General features: G+C 47.5%; 1 protein-coding gene across 8 annotated transcripts in view; it reads left to right on the plus strand.

Annotated features, from left to right (window-relative positions):
- RCC2 (regulator of chromosome condensation 2) overlaps positions 1 to 19,537 on the plus strand; it is a 43,815-nt gene extending 24,278 nt beyond the window's left edge. For all 8 annotated transcript variants that reach the window (XM_029066159.2, XM_029066154.1, XM_029066151.2 and 5 more), the window contains exons 4-13: positions 1,150 to 1,293; positions 6,044 to 6,175; positions 6,856 to 6,944; positions 8,712 to 8,826; positions 9,927 to 10,093; positions 12,022 to 12,202; positions 12,737 to 12,842; positions 14,460 to 14,532; positions 17,757 to 17,834; positions 19,183 to 19,537. In XM_029066159.2, coding sequence (XP_028921992.1) covers positions 1,150 to 1,293; positions 6,044 to 6,175; positions 6,856 to 6,944; positions 8,712 to 8,826; positions 9,927 to 10,093; positions 12,022 to 12,202; positions 12,737 to 12,842; positions 14,460 to 14,532; positions 17,757 to 17,834; positions 19,183 to 19,287 — 1,190 coding nt within the window. In that variant the 3' untranslated portion in view covers positions 19,288 to 19,537. The remainder of the gene's footprint in view (positions 1 to 1,149; positions 1,294 to 6,043; positions 6,176 to 6,855; positions 6,945 to 8,711; positions 8,827 to 9,926; positions 10,094 to 12,021; positions 12,203 to 12,736; positions 12,843 to 14,459; positions 14,533 to 17,756; positions 17,835 to 19,182) is intronic.
- The last annotated feature ends 7,802 nt before the right edge of the window (positions 19,538 to 27,339 follow it).

A 27,339-nucleotide genomic window follows, 5' to 3' on the forward strand; every position in this document is an offset into this window, starting at 1 on the left:
CTCCCCTGTAATTTGCCGTGTTTTTAATGGAAGCCATTCCCATCATTGTCTCCATACTTCGTGGTCATCATCTGGCTCCCAGGACACTTTTCCTTTTTCACCTTTTTTGGGAAACTTCATTTTGTTGATTGTATTAATATCAGAGAAATGATTTTTATTTAGCTTCTTTGTAAAGGAGAATGTGGAAACTTGAGTGCATCCAGTGTGTTGCAACAGTTATCCTACATCACGTGGCTTTCTATTTTATTGAATCATCTCGGAGTGATAGGAAGCCATTTTTGGCCGCAGAGCAATTATAGCCAAATAAGGTAAAGCTTGGATCCTCCTCCAAGTGATTGGAGTTGAGGGACAAGTAGCAGTTTTCAGAATGTGGATAAATATTTATCTGCAGGAACATAAATATACGTTCCAAGTTTTTGAACCAACAGTCGCAGGATGCAGAGTTGATCAATGCCTGCATCCAGGTCATCGGAGGTGATTCCGGCAGCAGCTTCAATCAATTAATCAATCAGTGGTATTTACTGAGTGTGTTCTGTGTGCAGAACAGTCAAGTAAGTGCTTTGTGAAAACACTTACGTTACAACCGAGCTGGTAGACACGACCCCTGCCCACAAGGAGATTAAAGTCTACGGATTTAATCCCCAACTCTCAGTCAAGGGTCTTACTCCTTCACCCGGGACAGTTAAATCCACTCCGATTTAACGCCTAAACTGCGTCCTACTGTTCAACAGCTGTTTGCAATTGTACCATTCTGATTTTTAAACTACTCGATCCACAGTCGGTCAGCGACCAGGTGGTTTAAAATATTGAAAAAGATATATGTGGCAGGCCTGTCCCGTTGGTTAAAGAAGTGCTTTCTAAGATGAAATTAGAAGGGACACCTTTCCTATGTCGTAACAACTTCTCAAGCGTAAAATCGTACACAGACGCCTCATGTCTTCCCCACCCTTTCTCAGCCCACCCCCTCTCTTCCTTCTCTCTGCCCCTTCAGAAATTCCCTGTGTAGTCCCAGGGATGACCAGTCACCTAGCATGACAGAAATTTTCCATTTGTAGATGGAGAACTGCCAGTCAGCGGTCTATTCCACTCTTCAGCCTCGGTGCTCCATTTAATTTGAATTTTTTTTTTCCTCCCCCTCTCTCCAAACAGCTGCTTACCGTAACCTGGGTCAGAACCTTTGGGGACCGCACAGATATGGATGCCTCTCCGGGGTCCAGGTGCGGACGGTGGTTTCAGGCCCGTGCGCGGCCCACAGCCTCCTCATCACCACGGAGGGGAAGCTCTGGAGCTGGGGTGAGTATCGGCTCTGAGACACCGGAGCAGGAAAACGGCTCAGATTGGGTTTTTCCTGTTGGCCAGCCCTGTGTTGCTCCCCTTAACTTGCCATGTAGGTTTTGTTTGTTTTAGTCTTAATTGTCCCAAATGGTGGCGCTTCCTCTAGTCTCCTTAGGGAAATCGCCCGAGAGTTCTGCCCAAAGCAGCTTTTCCTGATTTGTGGCCTAATTTTTTGTTCTTTTTTTATGGAATTTGTTAAGCATTTACTATGTGCCAGAAACCGTACTAAGAGCTTGGGCAGATTCAAGATAATCAGATTGGACAGAGTCGCTGTCCCACGTAGGGCTCACAGTCTTAATTCCTATTTTACAGATGAGGGAACTGAGGCACAGAGAAGTGAAGTGAGTTGCCCAAGATCACACAGCAATTACGTGGTGGAGTCAGGATTAGAAATCAAGTCCCTTTGACTCCAAGGCCTCTGCTCTATCCACTAGGCCATAATGCTTTCTTTTCCTTTACTCCTAGTTGCTCTGACCAACTCTACAAATAAGTCCTTTCCCCCACCTTTCATATTTTGAGGTTGTTACCGTGTCCTTTCAGGGATCCCTTAGCCAACCTCCTCATATTTTGCTCCTTGACTCCCTCCTTATGCCGTTTGCCCTGCTTCCATAAGCATACTTATCTAGGAGTTTTGTCCCCATATGATCAGCCGTCTTCTTGGTACCGTGAACCCTAAGTTCCCGTGCTCGCCACTGGAGAAGCAGTGTGTCCTAGTGGATGGAGCACAGGCCTGGGAGTCAGAAGGACCTGGGTTCTAATACTGACTCTGCCACTTATCTGCTGTGTGTCCTTGGGAAAGTCACTTAGCTTCTCTGGGCCTCATTTCCCTCCTAAAAAGCGGGGATAGATATTGTGAGCCCCATGTGGGACGTGGACTATGTCCAACCTGCTTAGCTTGTATCTACCCCAGTGCTTAGTACAGTGTATTGCATATTGTAAGTGCTTAAAAAATACCTTTTTAAGCCCAAGAAACTCAAGGACACTGGCCTTTTTGTTCCCAGCTCCAATCTAATCAACTTGCCCACTTTTATCCCTTGATCTGTATGACTGTTCTTGGTTTACAGGCTTCACCAACTCATTGCATTTCTGGATTTCATGTTATCTTTCCCCAGATGTATTAGCTTGCCTTTTTTGGAGTACTTGTTTTCTTTTCTGCCCTGGTTCTTTACTTTAGGGACTTTTGAGGTGATTTCCCCCTATTTTGCACTGAACGTCACTTCCAATTTTAGTAGCCTTTGTTGATGTCATTCAAATGCTCTGTATTTCCTCTCCCACGTCATTAGATTAAGACACTCCTCAGGGGTGGGGATTATTTCTGCTGGTTTTATTGAACTCTCTCAAGTGCTTAAGAGAATACACAAAGTAGGTGTTCAGTAAATACTATAAATTTATCATCAAAGTGATAAATAAAAAATTAAGCTGTTCCCTAGTTGGTTTTGCTACCTTCTTCCTGTTAGTGTTTAGTCTCTGCCCTTAGTTTTTGGTCTGTTAGCCAGTTTTCTATCCATATGACTGTATTTCTATTTTAGACCGTTTGAACCATATTTGCAATTTTATGAGATGCTGAACCAGAGTCCAAATATATTAACATCTGTTGTGTTCTATTCATCTGCTAATTTTGTAATTCTGTTGAAAAATGCTAATGAGTTTGGCTAGACCAGTCTCTTTTTTATGATCGCAGGCTAACATTACTTGGAATTTCCTCATCCCCTATATGCTTGGTAGGGTGTAACTTTCCCCTGCCTTCCCCTTTTCTCTTAAGAATGTTAGAAAGTTATTTTAGTGTCAATTTTCATATATTCGTATGAATATATTGTCTTGTGTATGATCTGTCAAGTGATTTCACCTACCCCCCCTGCATCCCAGGACATCTAGTCAACTCCCTTCTTCTAGGTAGATTAATTTGAACTACTGCAAATAGTTTTCTCTCCTATTTAAAAACCAAATTTAGCAAGGAAGGAGATACCATAATCTCCTTCCGGGGTCTTTTCTAATCTCCAACCTTCCTTAAAGGTGTTACGACCTTTCTGAGGTGTGACTAAATTATTCTTTCTCTAGTGGTACATTTCATAGACTCTCTATTGATCATTTTCCTAATTCTATTAAATGATACCCTATAACACTTAGAAGCTGCTATTCAGTCACCACTTTTTGGGCTCTTGACCTGTCTTCACTAGAAGCCAGCCTTGTTCTAGTTTGGTCCAAGGAGACTGGGCCTGTCCCACATTAGCCTTGGTTGGAAAGAGATTGGTTCAATTTTGGAACAAAGTTGAGGGTTTGGCTTCATTTTACTCTACTCCTAGTAATAATAATAGAACTATTTGTCGAGGGCTTACTATGCGCCAAGCACTGTTCTAAGCACTGGAGTAGACACCAGGTAATCAGGTCCCACGCTGGACTCACAGCCTAAGTAGGAGAGAGATCAGATATTGAATCCCACTTTGCAATCGAGGGAACTGAGGCACAGAGAGGTTAAGTGATTGCCCAAGGTCACACAGCAGGCAGGTCGTGGAGCCGGGTAGATCCTCTGACTCCCAGGCCCGTGCTCTTTCCATGAAGCCACACTACCTACTTTGGGGTCAAAGGTCAGCTTCTGGCTGGACAGTTTCGTTTCTCTAGAATGAACATGAACTCCAGAGGTTGACCCGCCGTCGACCCCAGGGCCACGTCCTCCCGCGGTCCCGGAACGCCCTCCCTCCTCACCTCCGCCAAACTGATTCTCTTCCCCTCTTCAAAACCCTACTTAAAACTCACCTTCTCCAAGAGGCCTTCCCAGACTGAGCTCCCTTCCCCCTCTACTCCCTCTACCACCCCCCCTTCACCTCTCCGCAGCTAAACCCTCTTTTCCCCCTTTCCCTCTGCTCCTCCCCCTCTCCCTTCCCCTCCCCACAGCACTGTACTCGTCCGCTCAACTGTAAATATTTCCGTTACCCTATTTATTTTGTTAATGAATTGTACATCGCCTCGATTCTATTTAGTTGCCATTGTTTTTACGAGATGTTCTTCCCCTTGACTCTGTTTATTGCCATTGTTCTTGTCTGCCCGTTTCCCCCGATTAGACTGTAAGTCCGTCAAACGGCAGGGACTGTCTCTATCTGTTGCCGACTTGTTCATTCCAAGCGCTTAGTACAGTGCTCTGCACATAGTAAGCGCTCAATAAATACTATTGAATGAATGAATGAATGAATGAATGAATGACCCACTCTAGCCTCCCATGGTAGGGGGGTCTCCCTGATCAGAATTGAGCATAGGACTGGTGTAGCTGCTCTTCTTTCCTCCCTCTCCCTTCCTCCCTCTCCCATCCAGTCTGTATCTTCCCCCACTCCCATCCACCTCTCCTTGGTCCAGGCTCTCCCAGGTCTAAAACAGATCAGGACTGTAAGCTCCGTGTGGGCAGGGAATGTGTCCAGCAACTGGTTGTATTGTATTCTCCCAAACACTTAGTACAGTGCTCTGTACACAGAGGCACTCAATATATACCATTGATTCACTGGTTGATCTACTAGCCTCTGTATATGGTGGGGGAGGCTTGGGGGCTGTTTGCCCCTTCACCCCTTGCTACTTGACATTCTGTCAGCCAGAAGGGTATATCTGGGGAAGTAGGAATTGGCAGTGCAAGTGTGAAAATCATTTACAAGGTAGATAAAATAAGAGAAGTGACTAGTGTAAACCGAAAGGCCCGAACTCTTCGCCTAGAGCTCTGATTTATTAAACTGTTGTAGAGCAGATGTCTTCAAATGCACTTCAAAATGTTGAGGATGCGAACTTTTTTTTCTTTTTTCTACCCCTCAGACTTAGGTAAAGGACAAACTCTTTTTCATACGATGTTTCAGAAACAGGGTGCAGAAAGAGTGCCAAACCTGGAGCCTTCTCCTGTATGTGGTAGCCACTAGATGGATGGGAAGCTAGCGGTGAATTGTATCAGGACTCGGTGTGCCAGTTGATCAGTTCTACTGACCATTCCTTCAACTCAGTGGTGCACAGTGAATGCCAAGGAGAGTTGTGCAGGAGATGTTCCAGGCAGCACGGGCAGCGAAAGGGCATGGGACAAGAAGTCAGGAGCCTTGGCCCAGCCCCGCCACTTGCCTGCTGTGTGACCTTTGACAAGTCACTTAACTTTCTTGCACCTCAGTTCCTTCATCAGTAAAATAGGGATAAAATTCTTGCTTTCCCTACCTCAAGGACTGGGAACCCTGGGTGGGACAAGGACTGTTTCCAATCTGAGTAGAGAGGCAGCATGGGCCTGGGAGTCAGAAGGACATGGCCTCTAATCCCTGCTCCTCCACTTGTTTGCTGTGTGACCTTGGACAAGTCACTGAACTCTCCGGGCCTCAGTTCCCTTCTCAGAAGCCCCGCTCGTAACAGGGACTGTGTACAACCCGACTTGCTCTTATCTATCCCAGTGCTTAGTAAAGTGCTTGGCACATGGTAAGCACTTAACAAATATCACAATTATTGTATCTATGCACAGTGGTTGGCACATAATAAGCATGTAAATAGTATTATTAGTGATTACCATAATTCTTTTACATCTAAAAGACCTTGTAAGGGTGAAAAGCTGGGGAGGATTTTCCCCTCTTATCAGTTGATAGTGATTGAGCACTTACTGTGTGTCGATTGACATTTGACTGCCGAAGTCCCTGACAAGATGTCTTTCAGCTCAAGGATCTCGAAGCAAACTTGTGCACCGCTCTTGCTCACCTTTCAGGTCGAAATGAAAAAGGACAACTGGGCCACGGGGACACCAAGAGAGTGGAGGCCCCGAAACTCATCGAAGTCCTGAGCAACGAAGTGATCGTGTCAGCTGCGTGTGGGCGGAACCATACATTAGCTCTGACAGGTGTGTATGGCTGCCAGATGGAGGTTGAGGGAAAAGAGGAAAACCCCAGTCCCACCACCGTGGTTGGGAAGGGTGTGTGTCTTGTCTTGTTAGCTGGGGAAGCAGGGCCTCCTCTGGCTTGTTTGTCATCAGGCCAGCCTAAACTTAGTGATAACCCATGTGGCAGGGAATGTGCTTATTGTTGTATTGTATCTTCCAAGCGCTTAGTACAATAATCTGCACAAAGTAAGCGCTCAATAAGTACGATTGAAAGAGTGAATGTGTTACCCACACACCCTGGAGCGGAGGCAGAGCATGGTACCGCCGGATGCGGACGACACCTAACCCAGGAGAGTGTCAGGTGACTTCCTCAAGTAGCCTGAGCGTGAAGCATCTTGAGGTTGGACAAAGGATACTGAACCAAGAAGGTCCTTAAGGAGAAGGAACAGAATATTTTTTTCCCTTTACTCCCATTTCTCTTTGCAAGCCAGAACAGTGTCTTTCCTTGTGCCCTCACTTTCCAACCGGGATTAATTCTCTGCTCCAGAAGGCTCAGTTTATACCAACTCTTGGAACGCTCCGTTTCCCTTCCGCGAGTCGCACTTGCTGAATCGTGTTGTTGCTTTTCACTTGCTAAATCCACAGCCATTCCAGACTCCGGGTTCAGCATCTTCCCTCTTTGTTTTGCTCTCCTTTTCCAGAAACCGGCTCCGTGTTTGCATTTGGAGAGAACAAGATGGGCCAGCTGGGGCTTGGCAATCAGACAGATGCTATTCCTAGCCCTGCCCAGGTAGTGTGCTTCTCCCTTGCTCCCGGCTTAGACTGTTGTAAAGATTTTCTTCTCCCCAAATTTACCTCGTCCATTGAAAGAACAAACTATTGCAGTGGCCGTTGTGAACAAAATTTCTTCCACAGGCAGAGATAACTGAACCTTTTTCCCAAGAACAAACCTTCCGCCATCCAATTAATTTCTTAATCAATGGCATTGGTTGAGCGCTCTCTGTGTGCAGAGAACTGAACTAAGCACTTGGGAGACTACGAAACAACAGAGTTGGTAGACATTTTCCCTGCTCACAAGGTGCTTATAGTCTACAGTCTACATTCTTAATCTCAAAATGTGTTAGAGATAGGCCATTATTTTTCTCTAGTACTAATGAAAATCCACTAGGCCCAGGAAAGTTCAGAATTTTAGATAGAACTGATGAACCGATTCTCAGGAAGGCAGCACAGTCCCTTTATGGAGAAAAGGGGTGTGGGGCGGGGGAATTCCTCTTTGGAGATGCCATAGTCAAAAAAGCATGACTGAATTACAAATTTCTTATTTGTTGACATCCACGGGCAGGGTTAATTAAGAAAAATGTTGCTCTTCCCTAGGGGATTTTCAAATTAGGTGAGAAGGTGAGCATTTGAAACACATAGTCAATGCTCGATTATTTAGGGGCTGATGAATCTAGCCCTTTCCTGCTCTCCTCCTTCGCTTGACTCACATCACCATTTCACTGTTTTTGAAGTGGTGTGGAGACAGAGAGAAGACCTGAAAGTCAAGTTAATGCTGGGTGGACATGGGCCAAAATAGTATCTAGGTTTCAGAAATGCCAGAACTAAATACAAATATTAAATAATCTAATACCTTGATTTTTTTGTTGTTATGACACTTTACCTTTTTGAAAGCGTTTTCGCATCAGTTATCTCCTTTTATCCTCCCCAAGTCCCAGTGAGATTGAGAGGAGCAGGTATTGTTAATACCACTAAATATGGACAGGTGCAGAGAAGTTAAGTGATTTGTTCAAGGTCATGCAGCGGGTTAATGACAGAGCTGGGACTAGAACCCGAGTCTTTTGACACTCCAGCCCCACACTCTTTCCCTCCCTAGGCCACGCTTAATGGCAGAAATATTTTCAGCCTCAGTTTTCGGCTGGAACTGGGGGATGCGGAGGGCATTGGTACTACCTTACCAAAAAGTTAGAATCTGCATGGATTGACAGATAGCCACCCTGTCGTAGTCACACAGAGCATGTGTTTCTGCCGGGTGGACAGGGAGTAGCGTTGTGGTGTACTCTCCCCAGTGCTTAGTACAGTGCTGTGCGCACAGTAAACGCTCAATAAATACAATCTATTGAGTAACTGATGGGCCGAGACAGGCGGATGTCAGGGTCGGGTAGTTTGGGAGCTGAACTTGTGGTATGTCTTTAGCTTCCCTGGGCATTTCCCCGTGAGGAGGCCTGGACTTGGAGTTTTGTTTTTACCTCGGGCAGATTCAGGCCCAAACTCACTCTATCAAGCCAAAAAACCTATTCCAGCAGTGCATGCTTTCCCGTCTGTCTCCAAGTTGTTTCTGGCCCCCAACACAACATAAATTGGTTCCTGTATCTTCCTCTCTGTCACTTTTTCATCCTCTTTTTCCCTAAGAGGAGTGGGGGCTGAGTTTACTCTACAACCTGAGAGATTTTCCACGGCAATTTCCAGAAGGGTGCAGAGGAGTCGGTCTGTTTTTCTGTCATTCATTTCTCTCCTGTTTGCTCCTATGTTTTCAAGTTCATATTGTCTTTCTTTTCAGATAATGTACAACGGCCAACCAATTACCAAAATGGCCTGTGGGGCCGAATTCAGTATGATAATGGACTGTAAAGGAAACCTCTATTCCTTTGGGTGCCCTGAGTATGGTCAGCTGGGTATGGCGCTTTTCAATATTATTATTTTATTTTTTTTTGAAACTTATTGTGCATTAAGGGTAAGACACCCTTGTGAGGTCCCTCATGTATGTAATTAAGGTGTGGGCAGAGTTGATCTCAGATAAAAGCCATTATGAGCAGCTCTAAAATTTCAGCCAAGTGGTGTGTTCTGATTCTAAGAGGAGCCGGGTTTTTCTGGACGAACCTAGGCACTCTCAGGCTAGTTGGTGCCCCTTCCCTTCCCCACCTTCACTGGAAGAAGAGAATCTGAAACCAAGCTCCGTGTCAGAGGAAGACAGAGGAACCTCCAGTTCCAACCCTGAACAGCCTCCAGTTCTGGGCTCTTTTTTTCCCCACCCGCTATTATCATCTGCTCATCAGTTAACATTTCCCCTGCTAAAATAAAAAGCCCATTCTTCCCGAGAGTTCACCGTGTTTCTTCTGCTGGCTCCACACGGATCTCCTCCAGCTTTCACCGAAGCGTCATTGGCTTCCTTGATCCTGGGGCCCTAGCATCATTTGGAGGATTATGGGAAACTCTCTGAATGGAAGTGGGACGATCTCTGTGGTCTTTGGTAGACTTAAGTAATAATAATAATAATAATGTTGGCATTTGTTAAGCGCTTACTATGTGCAGAGCACTGTTCTAAGCTCTGGGGCAGATACAGGGTAATCAGGTTGGCCCACGTGAGGCTCACAGTTAATCCCCATTTTACAGATAAGGGAACTGAGGCACAGAGAAGTTAAGTGACTTGCCCACAGTCACAGCTGACAAGCGGCAGAGATGAGTGATTATGTAAACCAAATATCTCCCGATGTGATTGGGGAAATCCAGGGACTCGATTCATTCTCTGGATTGTTTTTCAAATGTGAGGACCTACCTTGGGAAGCAGAACACCATGCCCTCTGTAGGCATCCATAATGGCACCTTTAGGGTAAATCCTTTAGAGGCAGCTTTGTCCAAGTGGTGCCAGAGATCTGGTGAAGAGTTTTCCTCATCTTTCATTTTGTTCCCCCTCTGCAATAGTTAGAAAAAGCAGGGTCTTGAGCTCTTTCTCTCACCAAACCCCATTTTAACTCCTGACTCCTCGTTGTGGCAGGACACAACTCTGATGGGAAGTTCATTGCCCGGGCCCAGAGGATAGAGTACGACTGCGAGCTGGTGCCCCGCCGGGTGGCCATCTTCATCGAAAAGACAAAAGACGGCCAGATCCTGCCCGTCCCAAATGTGGTGGTGCGAGACGTGGCTTGTGGTACCAATCACACGGTAAGCCCCTGGGTCTACGTACTCGCTGAGAGAACTTCAGCGAGACCACTCTCGCGTCATCCGGGCACACTGACATCTCGTCGGAGCTGAGCGCCCGCTAATTTGTGTGACGGCGCTTTCCCGGTTGGATGTCCACCACTGAACGGGAGCAGTGGGTTTGTGGTGGAAAAATCTTGTAGAGAGACCAGGACTCTGTAGCTATTTAAAATCTTGTGTTAACCCCTCAGTTTTCCCTTGAAAGCCAACCTCCTTCTTCTAATATAGTAATAATACAATTTTGCTACATGTTAAGTGCTTGCTGAATGCCAAGCACTTTTCTAAGAGTTGGTAGGTTTGAGTTAATCAGTCCCTGTCCCATAGAGGGCTCGCCATCCAAGTAGGAGGGAGTAGGGTTTATTCCCCATTTTGAAGATGCTGTAACTGAGCAGAGAAGTGAAGTATCTTGCCCAAGGCCATTGGGCAGACACGTGGCAGTGCTGGGGTTAGAACCCAGGTCCTCTGATTCCCAGGCCCATCTGAGTTCTTTCCACCTGGCCACACTGCGTCGCAACTTAACCGCTCTGGATCTCAGTTCCCTTGTCTGTGAAATGGGGATAGCTGCTCTAAATCCAGTTTCATCCTGGAGATCCCAGAGCAGTGGTTTAGAGCATCTCCTCTCGGGGGCGGTGCTGGCTGAGCATGAACCAGGAAAGGTTTTGAATTTGGTCACCTCTTGACGAATGGTTAAGGAAAAGTCTGGAAAGACCCTGCAAGTGCAGCTATTTCCCAGCTCCTGATTTTCGCAACTTTTGAGCCTCACCAGACTGGATGTTGTGGAAGGATTTGCATTAAGTTAATTCACTGCCATCATCACTGAGATTTATTGAGCACCTGTTGTGTGAAGAGTACAGTCTTGCGTGCTTGAGAGCATATGATGTAAGGAGAAGACAGAATCCCTGCCCTAAAGAAGCTTTCTGTCTAAGAATTCTGAAATTGCAGTCCACACTAGATTTCCGAGGGCCTGCCAATCAGTCAATCAGTGGCATTTATTGAGCACTTACTCTGTGCAGAGTACTGTACTAAATGCCTGGGAAAGAACAATATGACAGAGCTGGTAAGCACAATCCCTGTCCATGTGTAGCTTACTGCAGCATGTTTCAATTATACTGGAAGTGTGACCGAGCAGGAGAGAGGTGCATTTCATTTTGGATTCATTCATTCAATAGTATTTATTGAGCGCTTACTATGTGCAGAGCACCGTACTAAGCGCTTGGAATGTACACTTCGGCAGCAGATAGAGATGATCCCTGCCCAGTGATGGGCTCACAGTCTAAATGGTCCCCTGTCTCCCTGGGGGATGCTTGCGACGTGGGGGGATTCCTCAAGGAAGCACCACTTCCTTTTTCATTCTTCAATTGGTAGACTTGGGGCTGGGATAGAAGTGGAACTTTAATTTTCTGGCACCTCTGGCTGCGTGTTACAAAGCAAATGAATTTCTATTTGTTAGAAATGTATTATATTATACCATGCTCACTGGGTAGAGGGTCGGGTCCTGGGTCACCACAAAAATTCCAATGAGAAATTCCAATAATAGTGTTTTGAAGGATCTTTGGTCTTGCTCTTTCTGCTTTTTAATATGGTAATACGAAACGGGCAGAAATTTTTTTGCTGGGTGGAGACCTAACCCGCTTGGACCTACCGAAGGTTAAGGAGTTGGCAGAGAAAAAGCTTAACTGTCCTTGCATTCAGAGCATCATTTCATCTGTGTTCCTGGCTTAACCACTCCCTCTTGAGCGGCTTCAGATTTTTGTTTGTCTGTTTGTTCCTGCTGCATTGACAGTGGAGACTCAACAGAGCTCCGAAAACAGGAGTCTGTTTTTCCCACCTCCAGTCATTCCAGGACCCACCTGTTTGAACTGAAGCTTTCTGTCTGTCCCTCCCTACCGCAGCTGGTTTTAGATTCCCAGAAGCGTGTCTTCTCCTGGGGCTTTGGAGGGTACGGTCGGCTGGGCCACGCGGAGCAGAAAGACGAGATGGTGCCGCGCCTGGTAAAGCTGTTTGACTTCCCCGGCCGCGGGGCTGCCCACATCTACGCGGGCTACACCTGCTCCTTTGCCGTCAGTGAAATCGGTTAGTTTTGCTTCTTGGTGGTCCCACGGTCTGCGGGACAAAACCCTTTCCGTGTCATATCCATGCTCCAGCGGGTGGGTACTTTGGTCGTTGCTACAGGACTGTGAAAGTTGATTTGCTTTCTTTGCATAAGTCACTAGTGCTCATAGTAATAATAATGATGGCATTTGTTAAGCGCTTACTATGTGCAAAGCACTTTTCCAAGCACTGGGGAGGCTACAAGGTGATCAGGTTGTCCCATGTGGGGTTCACAGTCTTAATGCCCATTTTACAGATGAGGTAATTGAGGCACAGAAAAGTTAAGGGACTTGCCCGAAACATAGCTGACAAGCGGCGGGGCCGGGATTTGAACCCATGACCTCTGACTCCCTAGCCCGTGCCCTTTCCACTGAACCATGCTGCTGCTCATCTGTTGGGACTTGGCTCCCTCTTGGCATCTCTCTTCCCTCTCTCATTTGCTTTCTGGTACTAGTATTTAGACCTTTTCTAGCATTGGTTCCCATTTAGAGATATTTCCTTGTCCCTTTTTTCCAGGTGGGCTGTTTTTCTGGGGTGCGACCAACACCTCCCGCGAATCTACCATGTACCCCAAAGCAGTTCAGGATCTCTGTGGTTGGAAAATCCGCAGCCTGGCTTGTGGGTAAGTAACAAGTGCTTCCTACTTTTAATTTCGGACTGCGAGGTTTCATTTTGGTGACTGGACCCAGTTTCTAGCGTGGGAGGTGCATTAATTCAGAATTGCCTGGGTTGGAGTCAGATATTCTTTTGATTCACCCAGTTCTTCCCGCTGGAGGCTGGGAATATTCCTGTACGATTTTACCTTTTGACTTGATTAGGCAGAAGTGATATCAGGAATGCGATGAGGGCCTAGCTGTTTGTTTTGTATTTTTCAAATGGTATTTAAGCACATACTCCTTGCCAGGCACCGCTCTAGGTGCTGAGGTAGATATGAGCTAATCAAGTTGGATACGGTCCACGTTCCACGTGGGGCTTAGTCTTAATCCTCATTTTACCGATGAGGTTACTGTGGGGCAGAGAAGTAAAGTGACTCGCCCAAGGTCACACAGCAGGCAAGTGGCCGAGGTGGGATTAAAACCAAGGTATTTCTGACTCCCAGGCCTGTGCTGTATCCATTAGGCCACGCTGCTTCTCTACAGAACAGAAAATGATGGTGGAAATTCCAGACATTTACAGGCAGGGAAATGACTAGCAGGTCAAAAAAGTGCCTGTTGTAGGACCGAGGGTCATCTTCTCTTTGGTGAGAGGATAGGAAAAGATATTTTACGAGTCCTGGTCTTTCTGTTTAAACTGGAATCGGAGTGGGATGTTAGCTATTGAAAGGGAAGAGAGGACCATCCGACTTTTCGAGCCGTACAATCTGTTGATTATTATTATTTTTTTTAAACTCTTAGCTCTGAAGCCTAGTTATCTGGCCTTGGATAGAACACTTAATGCCCTGCGTTTCTTACTCAAGGGTATTTAGCTCCTTCAGTGGTGGAGGGAGTGGGGGCTATCCAGAGAGGAGTTCGGTCACTTCGGTAAAAGGAAAGCAGTAGAGGGGATGGGCGTCCAGGAGAGCGGCCATTGGCCAGGTCCCATACTGTTGTGAAAATTAACACTCGTTTGGTTCTATTGGAGTCACCTTCTCCCCCAGCATTCCCTGGCAACCACAAGTAGCTGCAGGCTGCAGCCATCGTGTATCAATTTAACTGGGACGGGGGTTAGGGAACATTCAACTATGACAGTGTATCCATAGTGATGGATATGGGGCTTGAGTGAGTCGGGAGGGGATGGACCTGGCTAGGGTTCGGAGGGCGGATGTCTTTGTGTTGAATGGCGAGAGACGGGTGGGATGACCAGCTTGACCTCGGGTTGGCCCTTTTTGGTTTTCAGTGAAAACCAAAAGTGATTTGCTTCCTAAAACCCTGAATAATAATAATATAATAATGATGGTGTTTGTTAAGCACTTACTATGTGCCAAGCACTGCAGCGTGAATAGTGGATAAGGGAGGCTGTGACATTACTGAAATTTCTAGCACGATGTAAAGAGCCGGTAAAACCAAGAAACTGCCGCGTAGGCCAGCGGGAGCCAGTCAGTCATATTTATTGAGCTCTTACTGTGTGCAGAGCACTCTACTAAGCTCCTGGGAGAGTCCAGTGTAACAATTTAACAGATTCCCTGCCTACAACAAGTTTATAATCTAGAGAGAGGGAAGAGCCCCCTGGTAGAGTTCACAGCTTCTGTCCGTGTTTTCAGGAAGAGCAGTATTATAGTGGCTGCCGACGAGAGCACAATCAGCTGGGGCCCATCTCCAACCTTCGGCGAACTGGTAAGGAAGCAACCTCACTGTCCCCTTGTCTCCCTGGAACCATAGAGCGCCATTCTCCGATCACCGAATCTGACCCCCAAAGCTGCATTGCGTCCAAAGGCGCTTTTTCTCTTCCTCTCCTCCCCTCCCTGGTGTGGGCCTTTTTCCTTTCTTTGGGAGGACGGTGTCAGAGCTGTGTTAAAATCATTCAGTTCATTCAATCATTCATTCAGTCGTATTTATTGAGAGCTTACTGTGTGTAAACAATGTACTAAGCGTTAGCACCGTACCAGTCGACCCCACTGGCCTTCAGAGAGTGCAATAATCTGCTCATTCTGCCACCACTGAGCATTCATTGGTTTTCAGTGCGACTTCTCTGATTAGATGTGCGTTAGCAGCAAATGTGAGCAGTTTGGCTCTCCAGACAGGGCATTTTACGGTGGCTCGGGAAGACCCCGTTTCAGGCAGAGAGAGGAGGGATGGTCCAGCCACCTGGAAAAGCTCAGCACTTCCCCAAACCCAGGGCACGTTGGAGCTGAAGGTCTCTTCCCCTCCCCACCACAGACACAGTGTCCCTTCTCTGTTTACTTCTTTCGGTGTCACGTCTCCCAGATTCTGGAGGAATTAGCACTGAGCAGCACCCCAGGTGTCTCATCCTTACAGAACTGGTGGCAAAAATGCCCCTAATTGGCTCCATTTTCCTTGGGCAATCTCAGCCCCTTTAAAATTGTGAGTCCATCACCAAATGGCCGGGAAGAAACGACTCATTGTAATATTTATCCCAGAATGGGATTCTGCCCAGCTAATCACGGAGTACTTTTTGAAAACCAAAAATGCGACTTGCTGTCCCTCACTTGACAAAATTGACTCGAATCCTCTCTTCTTGTTTTTTCTTTTCAATTACTTGAGTGATCAAGGCTGAGCTAATGGACCACATTTCTCATCTCTCCTGCCCACAAGGCTTCTGGAGAGCCCAGGCCCCAGCTCTCTGGAGGTGCACTTGCTCATCTCAATTTCCCAAGACATACATCAGAGCGGAGTGGCTTGTTGAAGCACGTTTATTTATTCATCTTCTTGGTTTTTCTTCCCTTTTCTCGCTCCTCTTCCCCCCATCAGAGTGACTTTTCTGCAAATGCCTTTACCTTCTCCGTTTTGTCCTCTCCGTGTTAAAATTCACATGTTTGGGGTAGAGAAGGAGAAGGGGAGAGAAAGCTTTCCTTGCTCTATTGTCTCAAACTCTGAGGCTGAATTCTCTCTTCCCATGGCCTGCATGTTTTTTTTCTGTTTCCGTTGATTTCCCAGGGAGCCAGGCAGGGAGAAGAAATTCAGGATGACCAGGCTTGATTGAACCTTAAAATGAGCCACTTTTCTGTAGGGTGTGAAAGGGAACAGGAACTTAGGCGTCCTGCAGAAGTTTAAATCTGTCGTTGTTTCTCTTAATAGTATTTGTTAAGCTCTTACTGTGTGTCAAGCACTGTCCTAAATGCTGGGGTAGGTACGTGTTAATCAGGTCGGACAAGGGCCAAGAGTCTTAAGTAGGAGGGAGAACAGGTTTTGAATCCCCATTTTGCAGTTGAGGACCAAGGCACCGAGAAGTCAAGCGACCTGCCCAAGATCACTCAGCAGGCAAGTAGTGAAGTCCCAGTTAGAACCCAGGACCTCTGGCTCCCAGGCCTATGCCTAATGCGTTAGGCCACGCTGCCTCCCTATGTTCTTAGAGACCCTTTTAAAATGGACTCTGTGGACATATCTAAAAGATATGATGATCACAAAGTATAATCTGTGAAGGAAGGGGGAATTTTGATTTTTAGAAAACCCAGTTGAGATGACCCTCTGGGATAGCAGTCCCAAGACATTATCCTCTCTCCCCTCCATAACATACACACACACACAAACACACATCCCCACAGTCCGGTCCACCCTCCCCCCCCACCCCCCAACCTTAAATCCAGGTTTCCCATTCTCATATCTCCATTGTTTCATGCGCACACCCACACTATACACACACCTTCCATCTAGTGGACCGGAGAGCAGCCGGAGCAATTGACAAGAGGGAAATTGATTCTGGGTATGGTTTAACCAGCGTGTAGTACAGAACTTGGCACATAGTAAGCGCTTAACGGATACCATTAAAAAAAAGAAAAAAACGAAAAAACTGCACTCCCCAAAGCCTGGGTCACCAAGCAGGGTCACTCTTCCTGCCTGTCATTATCACTGCTTCTCACTAAGCCCCTTAGAGTTCCCATTACATTCCCAATACTGTCCCCCATTGCTTATTTTAACTATCTGCGCTCTGAAGTCTTGGAGTGTCTCAGGGGTTTTGCACCCTAATTGCCCACCTTTGTATACTGGAGAGGAGTCTGGACCTGTGCCGATGGCTGCATGACCTTGGGCATTTACTTTGCCTTCCTTGTCCCTTTCCCTGAAATGGATGATGAGTATGATAGCCAGTGTCCAGTTAGTAACCGTAACTGTGGTATTTGTCAGGCGCTTACTACTGACTAAGCCCTGGGGTAGGTACAAGATAATCAGATTGAACACAGCCCCTGCCCCACATAGGAAGTGACCGTACTTGGAGGTGGAGAAGTCGTGGTATTTATTACGCTGTGCAGAGCACTGTATTAACCCCTGGGAAAGAGAACACAGGAGGGAATTAGATGCAGACTCTGCCCCTTGAGCGACCGACAGTCTGTGTATCTAAGTTGGGGAGAGAGTAGAGATGTCCAGGCCAGGTTTCTGTGGGGCTGAATTACTCTGTGGGTAAAAAGTAGCCCCTTTGGAAGCTGAAGCCCTAAGTGGCCGTGGAGGAACCACTGGGAAATGAAACCACTAATCGGGGGTATTTATTGAGCTGTTTTTGAGTGCGAAGCACTCTTCTGTGCACTTGGGAGAGCCCAAGACAAATATTCCCTGCCCTCAAGGAGCTCACAATCTAATGAGACAGACAGATTAAAAATTGCAAATAGATCAAGAGGAAGAAAGAAGAATAGAGCAGGAAGTAGGGCAAATCTAGCAGAATAAAATAGCAGAATAAATCACTGATACAAATGAAAATAGACCGTTTTTCCAAAGTGCCTGACCCCACCGGGGAAGAATTTGTCATTAGGCACCAAGGAATCAGGGGATGCAGAGTGGTGGAGAGCAAATAGGCAATGAGTCACCCGACCCAAGCCAGGCTCCCGGATCCCGTCCTGTGGCAAATCAGCTCCAAACTCACCCGGATCTGCTGTGTTCTGTTTCACCAGGGCTACGGAGATCACAAGCCCAAGTCCTCCACCGCGGCCCAAGAGGTGAAAACCCTGGATGGCATTTATACAGAGCAGGTGAGCAAGGGAGACGGCCGAGCTTGTCAGAGCCCAAGACCCAGCCCCGGAGAGGATGCGGCGGCCTCTCTGGGAATGGCATTCACTCATCCCCTGCCCCAGAGGGCAAGGACCACATCATCTCATTTCTCGTAGTCACCGTCGATCCGTGGTCCCTGTCGCCCCGTCTTAAACCGGGTTCCCTAGCTCCCGCCGCCAGGGGGTAGAGGGAACGTAGGCAGGACCTGGCGGCGGTTCAGTACTGTGCCTTTAACAGCTCCAATTGCTTCCAAGCGTGACCCGACCTGCCAGAATTAATTTGCTTCTGGGGCTGAAGGCGTTGCTCGTGGCTGTTGGGCGCCCCTCCCCCGCCCGGTACATATCATTACACCGCTCAGCACATCAATCGAATTAAAGCAGTAAGGGGCAGATGGCGAGGCACATGCCCATGCTGTTACAATCGCCAGTCTGGCGTGGCTTCTCCGCCAGCTTTGACCCCGGAAGCCCTCTCCTCCCCCCTCCCACGGAACAGAATGCACCGAGCACGCAGAGCTGGGTGGTTGAGAGCACCGCGTCCCCACGGGGTGAGTGCAGACAGGGCAGACGTTCAGATCACTCCCTCTGTGGTGTCGTGATTTGGCATCTCAGGAGGCTTTTTTTTTTTAGATTCGCTAGAAAAGCGTGAGGGCCTAGGAGGCTCTGGCATGTCAGATGTTGGGACTTGATGGAGAGGAGAGTAGGTTTTCTACTGTGGAGACAGTATTTCCCGGGAGTTCTTTTCTTTTTAAGCCAGGTTACCGCCCCTGACCATCTCACCCATCGGTGGTATTTTTTTGAGTGCTTCCTGAGTGCGGAGCACTGTACTGAGTGACTTGGAAAGTAAAATCCAGTAGACTTGGTAGGAGTGATCCCTTCCCACAAGGAGCTTATAGTCTATAGGGGGAGACTGACATTAAAAGAAAGTATTGATAGGGGAAACAATAGATTATAAGTCTATGTACATAAGTGGCACGGAGTGAATACAGAGTTCCTAAAGGATCCAGAACTGAGTGCATAGTTAATGTAGAGGGGCGGGCAGATGCGGGGGGGAATGAAGGCTTAGGTTAGGAAGGCTTCTTAAAGGAGATGTGCTTTTTGAAGGGTTTTGAAGGAGGGGGCACATCGTGGACTGTTGGATGTGAAGGGGAACGTCAACAGCCAGATAGGCAAGAGGAAAGCAAAAACCCAAAGCCGTTGACGCCCGGCCTAAACTCACCTCCGACGGGGCGACCCCACACCCTACCCTGCCGTCTCTCACCCCACCGAGCCAAAGACTCCCTGCCCTTCTGTCTTTGGAAGGTTTCATGCCATTGTTGATTTCTTCCCCCAGGTTGCCATGGGCTACTCGCACTCTCTGGTGATAGCAAGGGACGAGAGCGAAACGGAGAAGGAGAAACTAAAGAAACTGCCAGAATATAACCCCCGCACCCTCTGATCATCCCGGGAGCCATGCAACTCCAAAGCTCTAGAGGCAGCTGTCATTTCCAATGTGCACTGGGACGCAAAGTCGTATGAAGAGATTAAAAAGCAAAAATTGAACTAAACTGCATTTTTGTTAGACTTCCCCTGGTTCCATTTTCTATGCGATTCAACGTTTTAACTACCCGTTACTGTATAATTTCCAAAGCGTGTCTTTTTTATTATTTTTCCTTTTTCTAAATGTTTAATTAAAATATTTGCTCATAGCTGACAAGACCATTCCTATGAAAACGGCAGGAACTTTCAGCCTCGGTTTGGGGTTTTTGTATTTCCCTTTCCAAAATTCAGTCTCTCGTTGTTTTGAACTCCGTGAGCAGAGCTGCTATGAGTCGGACGCCCTTTCGCGCCGACAAATGGGGGACCACCGTGATCAGAGTCGGTATAAGCTGGGGGCTCAACCCCACATTAAGGGGCCCTTTTCCGTTGGCATAAGGGGGGATGGCTTGGATCGGTTTCCCCGGCCATCTTCCCTCCTGACCCCCGTTTGCCTTGTGGTCTCAGTTCTCTCGGTGTGCGAGGCTATCACCAAGTCAGGCGACTCGAGTAAAGCCCTCAATTTTAGCTATAAAGAGGCCTTGAAAACGGGGAATCTTTTATATCCGGGCATCGCTAAGATTTGCTTAGAGCCTGTAAATAAGAAAAGATGGTCATGGTGACAGGGTGACCTGAAGGAGCAGCATTTCTTATGAAATGGAACCTGACAGTTTGTGAGGAGGAGGGAAAGGAGCTTTCTCTGCATTTCTTCAATTAAAGGTTAGTCCGTTATGGGTCCCTGGGGGCAAAGAGCCTCTTTGCCCGCACATCATCGGAGACTGGTCTGTGGGCCGTAAAAAGGGAATTTCTCAAGCCCTCGCAGCGATAGATCAGCCCATCTCCTCTCGTCTCTATATCATTTACCTCTCCCTGACGCCTGCTTGAAATGCAGCCTCCATCTTGAAGCCAGTGGAAGTTCCCCAAACTTCCTCACCAGGCAGAATCTGCCTCGTTCTTTCAGCAAATGGTCGCACTGATTTACGAGCCCCTTGCAACGTGTCGGAGCGTATTTTTTTCTTTTAATTGTAATCTGGATTCCTGCCCAAAGTGTTTCTTCCCAATGCTGCTGTACTAGAAGTAAGAGTTCCATTCTGACTTCACCCGGTAACAAAGAATTCTCTTGCAGGTCAGCTATAGGCTGCTCACTCGGATATTAGGAGGTTATTGGGTTGATGCTTTGTTACGTTGAGTTTCTGTTGCTTAACAGGTGTTGTAATAATAGGGCAGTGATGCTCGGGAGGTCAGGGGGTGGAGAATTCAAATGTCAGTCACTGATGCAAGGGAGAGTCCAGTGAAGTTAGGCTTTCATAGACTATTAATAGCATTTGGAAATTGTCACAATAACCAGGAAATTATCCTCAAAGGATTATTGTTTGTAACGTCTTTCCTCCATGCTCAGGAGGGATTTTTTTTCCTTGAATACTGGCCGTCGGATTGTATCCCTTGGCCAGTCTTATTGCCTGTGCTTTGGAGTCATGCAGGAATTACATGGAGTAGTTTCATCTCTTAAAGGATTGCCAAATCTCACATTCGTCCTTCTGTTCAAAAAGCAAGCAGGGAGCGACTCACATTTTGAGTTTCTCTCGTGACAGTTTGATAAATTCACTTGACCCTTTCACGCCTTCAAGATCTCATCACCGAGACCCATTTCTGAAGAAGGACTGTTCATGCCCGGGAGGCCCAAATGGTGTTCCCGTTCCTAGTTCATACAGTTCGGTCGTGTGACAGGATTACCTAGTGAAGATTGCTAGAGCTCACAGTTCCAACTGTAAATTAAAGCCTGAAGTGGCTTCACGTCTGCCCAACGAACACAGCCTCTGTGTCTGGCGCTAGCAGGCCTCCCCAGACAACAAACCCCCTTTGCAAATGGGGTTGTGTCGGGGTATTCATTACACACACAGGCACAACAAGCCTTTCTTTGTGGTTCATTTTAGTGCCCAAGAACAGGTTGGCATTATGAACAACTGAGGCTGGGTTTCTCGGCGGATGAGATAGACTGGGGGGTTGGCGGGTTGAGCCGGGGCTCAGATTGTATATGCTACACTGCCATCATTTGGGGGGTTAGTTTTTCCCCTTGCTCTACCCCAGGAAAACATCTCTAGACTCTTGTGGGAATAGACCACTGAGTCTTGGCTTTGTTCCATCCAAATGAACAAACCCGGTTTCCTCAAATCTTCACCTCTTTTGGCTTTTGAGAAAATGGTTTCCTAATTAGGAAAGTCCTTTGAGTTTAGGGACTTGGGAAAAATACCAGAATATCTAACCCCTGGAAGTCTGGAGAGAGTGATGGGGCTTTCTAGAGACAGAAAGGGGCTCGGGCTCTTAGGAATTGTGCTTCTATCCTACTGCCATGCCCTTGTTTCAGCTGGCCGGGAGGAGGAGAATTTGGAAGAGGACTAAGTGGGGATAGAGGGAATCCTGGAAAAGGTTTTATTTTGGTTTTAAGGTGCCTGGTTTAGTGCTGTAATTGTCCTATGGTTTTTTTTATATATATATATTTCTTGGAGTAAATGATTTAAATAAATGACAACATTGTTTACTCCTTGGCTTTTCCAGTGTGTCTTTCAGTAGCAAGGGAAGAGCACACCTGTGATGTGTTTTCAGCTTTCCCGATTTTTTTTCTTCTTTTTCTTCCCCCCGCCCTTCCGAACACAGCATCGTTTCACCGGAGAATGAATTACATTTGCAAACTCCTGCTGTAGTCACCCTGAAAATGTCACTTAGGGATGAAATTCACCTAGGTTGCTCCTGAGTAATCGTAGGCGAGTAAAGAGCAGGTCTGTGCAGGAGACATGATAAGCTGCTGTTTGGATGGGAGTGGAAGTGGGAATTAATTTTGCTGTTTTTTCCCCCCAAGATTCCTCGCTGCTGCCTATTGATGTGGCTTTTCGCTGTGCGAACTACTGAACACAAGATGGCACCAAGCAGCAAGCCCTTCCACTATTGCTTACCGGCCAAGTTTTCCGGTAGCTTTGCCCTCAACCTGGAGTAAATCATGATAACGATAATAATGATAATGGCATCTAAGTGCCAAGCACTGTACTAAATGCTGAGGTAGATACGAGCAAATCTATCTGGACACAGCCCTGTCCCATTGTGGGGTTCGCAGCCTCAATCCCCATTTTACAGTTGAGGTAACAGGCACAGAGAAGTTAAGTGACTTACGCAAGGTAAGACAAGTGGTGGAGCCGGGCTTAGAAGCCATGACCTGACTCCCAGGCCCGTGCTCTATCCGCTATACCGTGGAGCTTCTTGAAAAAATAATGGTACGTGTAAAGTGCTTACTATGTGACAAGCACTGTTCTATCTCACTTCCAACCCCTTTCCAACGTCCTCTCTCTGGCCTGGAAATTCCTCCTCTTCCATGTTCACCAGACCACCACACTCCCCACCCCCTTTAGAAGCCTTATTAAGGTCCCATCTCTCCCAAGAGGCCTTCCCGATTAAGATCTCTTCCCCGACTCCCTCTCCCTTCTGAGTCACCTATACAGTTGGATTTGTGACCTTTGAACACTCACTATCCTTCCCCCCCTCGGCCCCACGGCACTTACGTATATATCCGTAATTTATTCATAGTAATGTCTGTCTCCCCCTCTAGACTGTAAACTCGTTGTGGGCAGGGGATGTGTCTGCCGACTCTGCTGTTTCGTACTCTTCCAAGGGCTTAGCACAGCCCCCTGCACGTGGTAAGCACTTATTAAATACCATTGACTGATGAAGACGACAGTTAAATGTCACCGGCGATAAGTTATCCATGGAAATGGGAGAGCAGTGTCCACATCACTGAAGCCAAAAGGTGAGTTCATAAGCGTCCCCTGAGCCGATAGTTGGAATATCCTCTCCTCTCCCCGGAGCCAAGAACTGTATTCAAAGCTTTGGATTTCCTAGCCTCTTCCCCACCTGCCCCTGCCACTGGAAATGCTAACGGTGAAGTCGCAAAAAGCTGAGCAGCGAATCCTAGTGGATGGAGCACAGGCCTGGAAGTCAGAAGGACCTGGGTTCTAATCCCAGCTCTGCCTGTTGTGGAAAACTTGGGCGTGTCATTTCACTTCTCTGTGCTTCTGTTACCTCATCTGTAAAATGGGGGGTTTGAGGCTGTGAGCCCCATTTGGGACACGGACTGTGTCCAACCTGATTAGCTTGTATCTGTTCCAGCGATTAGTCCGGTCCCTGACACAAAGTAAGCACTTAACAAATGCCATAGAAAAGATAGGTAGCCAGAAATAGGTGGAAAATAAAGGTTCAAAAGATATTTCATGTGTAATATTAACATGGCGATATTAATCTTAGTGTGTAGTGTGTACTCTATATAATAATGGCATTTGTTAAGTGTTTACTATGTGCCAAGCACTGTACTAAGCGCTGGGGTGGTTACAAGCAGATCAAGTTGGACGCAGCCCCTGTCCCACGTGGGGCTCACAGCCTCAATCCCCATTTTACAGATAACTGAGACACAGAGAAGTAAAGTGACTTGCTCAAGGTCCCACAACAGACAAGTGGAGGATCCGGGATTAAAACCCATGACCTTCTGACACCCAGGCCCACGTTCCCTCCGCTCCACCACGCAGCTTTCCTGCTAACTGCACCCTGCTTCATGTGCTGAATATAAACCCATTCAGCACATGAATATATAGGGTTTAAACTGAGCAGAAACTCCCAAGGAACCGGATTTCTTTTGGGGGTGTGATGAGGTGGGATCGGAGCGCTCCGCCACTCAATCTGGGCGGGGATGGAATGGAACTTTTTGACGAGGAAGAAAACCTGAGTTCAGCTGGGAGCAGAGGCCTGGGGCCTGTGCTCCTGGATGAAAAGCAGGGGCAATGAGTGATGTCTTATCGATGGGGTCCATCCTCCTTCTCCCCCTTCTCCCCTCCATCACAGCCCCTGAGGGCACCTGGGGAGGACCCAAACCCCCCCCCCCGGTCTCCGGCACCTCTGCCCAGTCAGGCGGGGCTTTGCTGGCACACGGAAGCAGAATCCGCACCCACTTCCCTCCCCCAGCCCCAGGGCTCCAGGTTTAGAGGAAAGAACTCGGGCTTGGGGGTCGGGAGGTCATGGGTTCTAATCCCAGATCCACCGCTTCTCAGCTGAGTGACTTGGGGCAAGTCACTTCTCTGGGCCTCAGTTACCTCATCTGTAAAATGGGGATTAAGACTGAGCCCCACGTGGGTTAACCTGATTACCTCCTATAATAATAATAATGTTGGTATTTGTTAAGCGCTTACTATGTGCCGAGCACTGTTCTAAGCGCTGGGGCAGATGCAGGGTAATCAGGTTGTCCCACGTGAGGCTCACAGTTAATCCCCATTTTCCAGATGAGGTAACTGAGGCACAGAAGTGAAGTGACTTGCCCACCGTCGCACAGCTGACACGTGGCAGAGCTGGGATTCGAATCCATGACCTCTGACTCCCAAGCCCTTTCCACTCTCCACAGAGCCACGCTGCTTCTCCTGTCTGCCTCAGTGCTTAGAAAAGTGCTTGGCACATAGTAAGCACTTAACAAATACCATTATTAGATTATTACTGTTGCTCCAGCTGCCAGGACAGGAGGGAAAACCCCCTCCAGCAAGTGGCTGGGCTCGTCAATCGGTCGATCGAATTTATTGAGCACTTACTGCCTGTAGAGAACTGTACTAAGCGCTTGGGAAAGTGCAGTAGAACAATATAACGGACACATTCCCCACCCACAACGAGCTTACAGTCCAGAGGGCTCGTTGCCTCTCCTGAGGGGTGAAGCCTTTCATTGGTCCATCTGCTGTGGCCCCCTGAATGGTCCGTGGGCCCTGTTCCCAGAGCTGAGAGGGAGAGATGGAGTTTCAGAAATTCAGGGGACAAAATGAGAAGTAATAATAATGTTGGTGTTTAAGTGCTGACGGTGCAGAGCACTGTTCTAAGCGCTGGGGTAGATACAGGGTCATCAGGTTGTCCCACATGAGGCTCACAGTCTTCATCCCTATTGTAGAGATGAGGGCACTGAGGCACAGAGAGGTTAAATGACTTGCCCACAGTCACACAGCTGACAGGTGGCAGAGTCAGAACTCGAATCCATGATCTCTGGCTCCCAAGCCCGTGCTCTCTCCACTGAAGCTAGGAGTCAGAGGCCCTGGGTTCTATTCTCAGCTCTGCCCTTTACCTGCTGGATGACCTTGGGTAAGTCATTTAACTTCTCTGGACCTCAATTGCCTCATCTAATAGCAACAATTGTGGTATTTGTGGCACTTACTATGTGTCTGGCACTGTACTAAGCGCCGGGTTGGTTACAAGCAAGTCGGGTCGGACAGAGTCCCTGTCCCAGGTGGGGCTCACAGTCTCAATCTCCATTTTACAGATGAGGTAACTCAGGCCCAGAGAAGTAAAGTGACTTGTCCAAGGTCACATAGCAGACAAGTAGTGGACCTGGGATTAGAACTCATGACCTTCTGACTCCCAGCCCAGTGGTCCATCCACTATGCCATGTTAAATACCTGTTCTCTCACCCCCTGTGAACCCCGACTGGGTCAGGTATAGTCTCTGATGTGATTATTTTTTATCTACCTTAGCTCTTAGAACAGTTCTTGGCACAGAGTAAGCACTTATCAAATATTAATAATGTTGGTATTTGTTAAGCGCTTACTATATGCCAAACACTGTTCTAAGCGCTGGGGTAGACACAGGGGAATCAGGTTATCCCACGTGGGGCTCACAGTCTTAATCCCCATTTTACAGATGAGGTAACTGAGGCACCGAGAAGTGAAGTGACTTGCCCAAAGTCACACAGCCGACAAGTGGCAGAGCCGGGGTTCGAACCCATGACCTCTGACTCCAAAGCCCGTGCTCTTTCCAGTGAGCCACAATTATATTAGGATATTGTCCTACTTGCTCTTTCTTCTTCTTCTATTGGAAGCAGCATGGTCTTGTGGACAGAGCACGGGCCCGGGAACCAGAAGGACCTGAGTTCTAATTACAGCTCTGCTTCTTGTCTGCTGTGTGACCTGGGCAAGTCCTGTCACTTCTCTGGGCCTCTGTAAAACGGGGATTAAGACTGTGAGCCCCATGTAGGACGGGGACTGTGTCCAACCAGATTACCTTGTAATAATAATAATAATAATGTTGGTATTTGTTAAGCGCTTACTATGTGCCGAGCACTGTTCTAAGCGCTGGGGTAAACACAGGGAAATCAGGTTGTCCCACGTGGGGCTCACAGTCTTAATCCCCATTTTACAGATGAGGGAACTGAGGCACAGAGAAGTTAAGTGACTCGCCCACAGTCACACAGCTGACAAGTGGCAGAGCTGGGATTCGAACTCATGAGCCCTGACTCCAAAGCCCGTGCTCTTTCCACTGCGCCACGCTGCTTGTACCTATCTCAGCGCTTAGAACAGTTGCTCGAAACAGAGTAAGGAATTAACAAATACCCTCACTGTTGTTACTGTTATTGTTCTTCCCGTGTGTTTTAGCATGAGGCCTTAGTATCTGGGTCCAACCTCACGATCTCACTTGAGTTTTCAGAAGCTTCTTCGCGGCAGTCAATTCTCCCTATGCTACTGGCTACGCCCAGAAGGTATTCATTCATTCAATCGTATTTATTGAGCGCTTACTGTGTGCAGATCGAATCCCGGCTCTGCCACTTGGTAGCTGTGTGACTATGGGCAAGTCACTCAACTTCTCTGGGCCTCAGTCACCTCATCTGTAACATGGGGATGAAGACTGTGAGCCTCACGTGGGACAACCTGATTACCCTGTATCTACCCCAGCGCTTAACAAATGCTCTGCACATAATAAGCGCTTAACAAATACCAACATCATTATTATTATTATTATTTAAGTGCTTGGAAAGTACAATTCAGCAACAAAGAGAGACACTCCCTGTCCACAACGGGCTCACGATGGCGATGGAATGGCTCTCCAGAAATGGTGGGCGAGCCTCCCATCCGGGGACCCCGAAGGGAACTGGCCCCGTTAGGGAAATGCTTTTAGGGTTGGACACTGAGGGCTG

The sequence above is a fragment of the Ornithorhynchus anatinus genome, chromosome 5, assembly GCF_004115215.2.
Source record: "Ornithorhynchus anatinus isolate Pmale09 chromosome 5, mOrnAna1.pri.v4, whole genome shotgun sequence".
Classification (NCBI taxonomy): Eukaryota; Metazoa; Chordata; class Mammalia; order Monotremata; family Ornithorhynchidae; genus Ornithorhynchus; species Ornithorhynchus anatinus.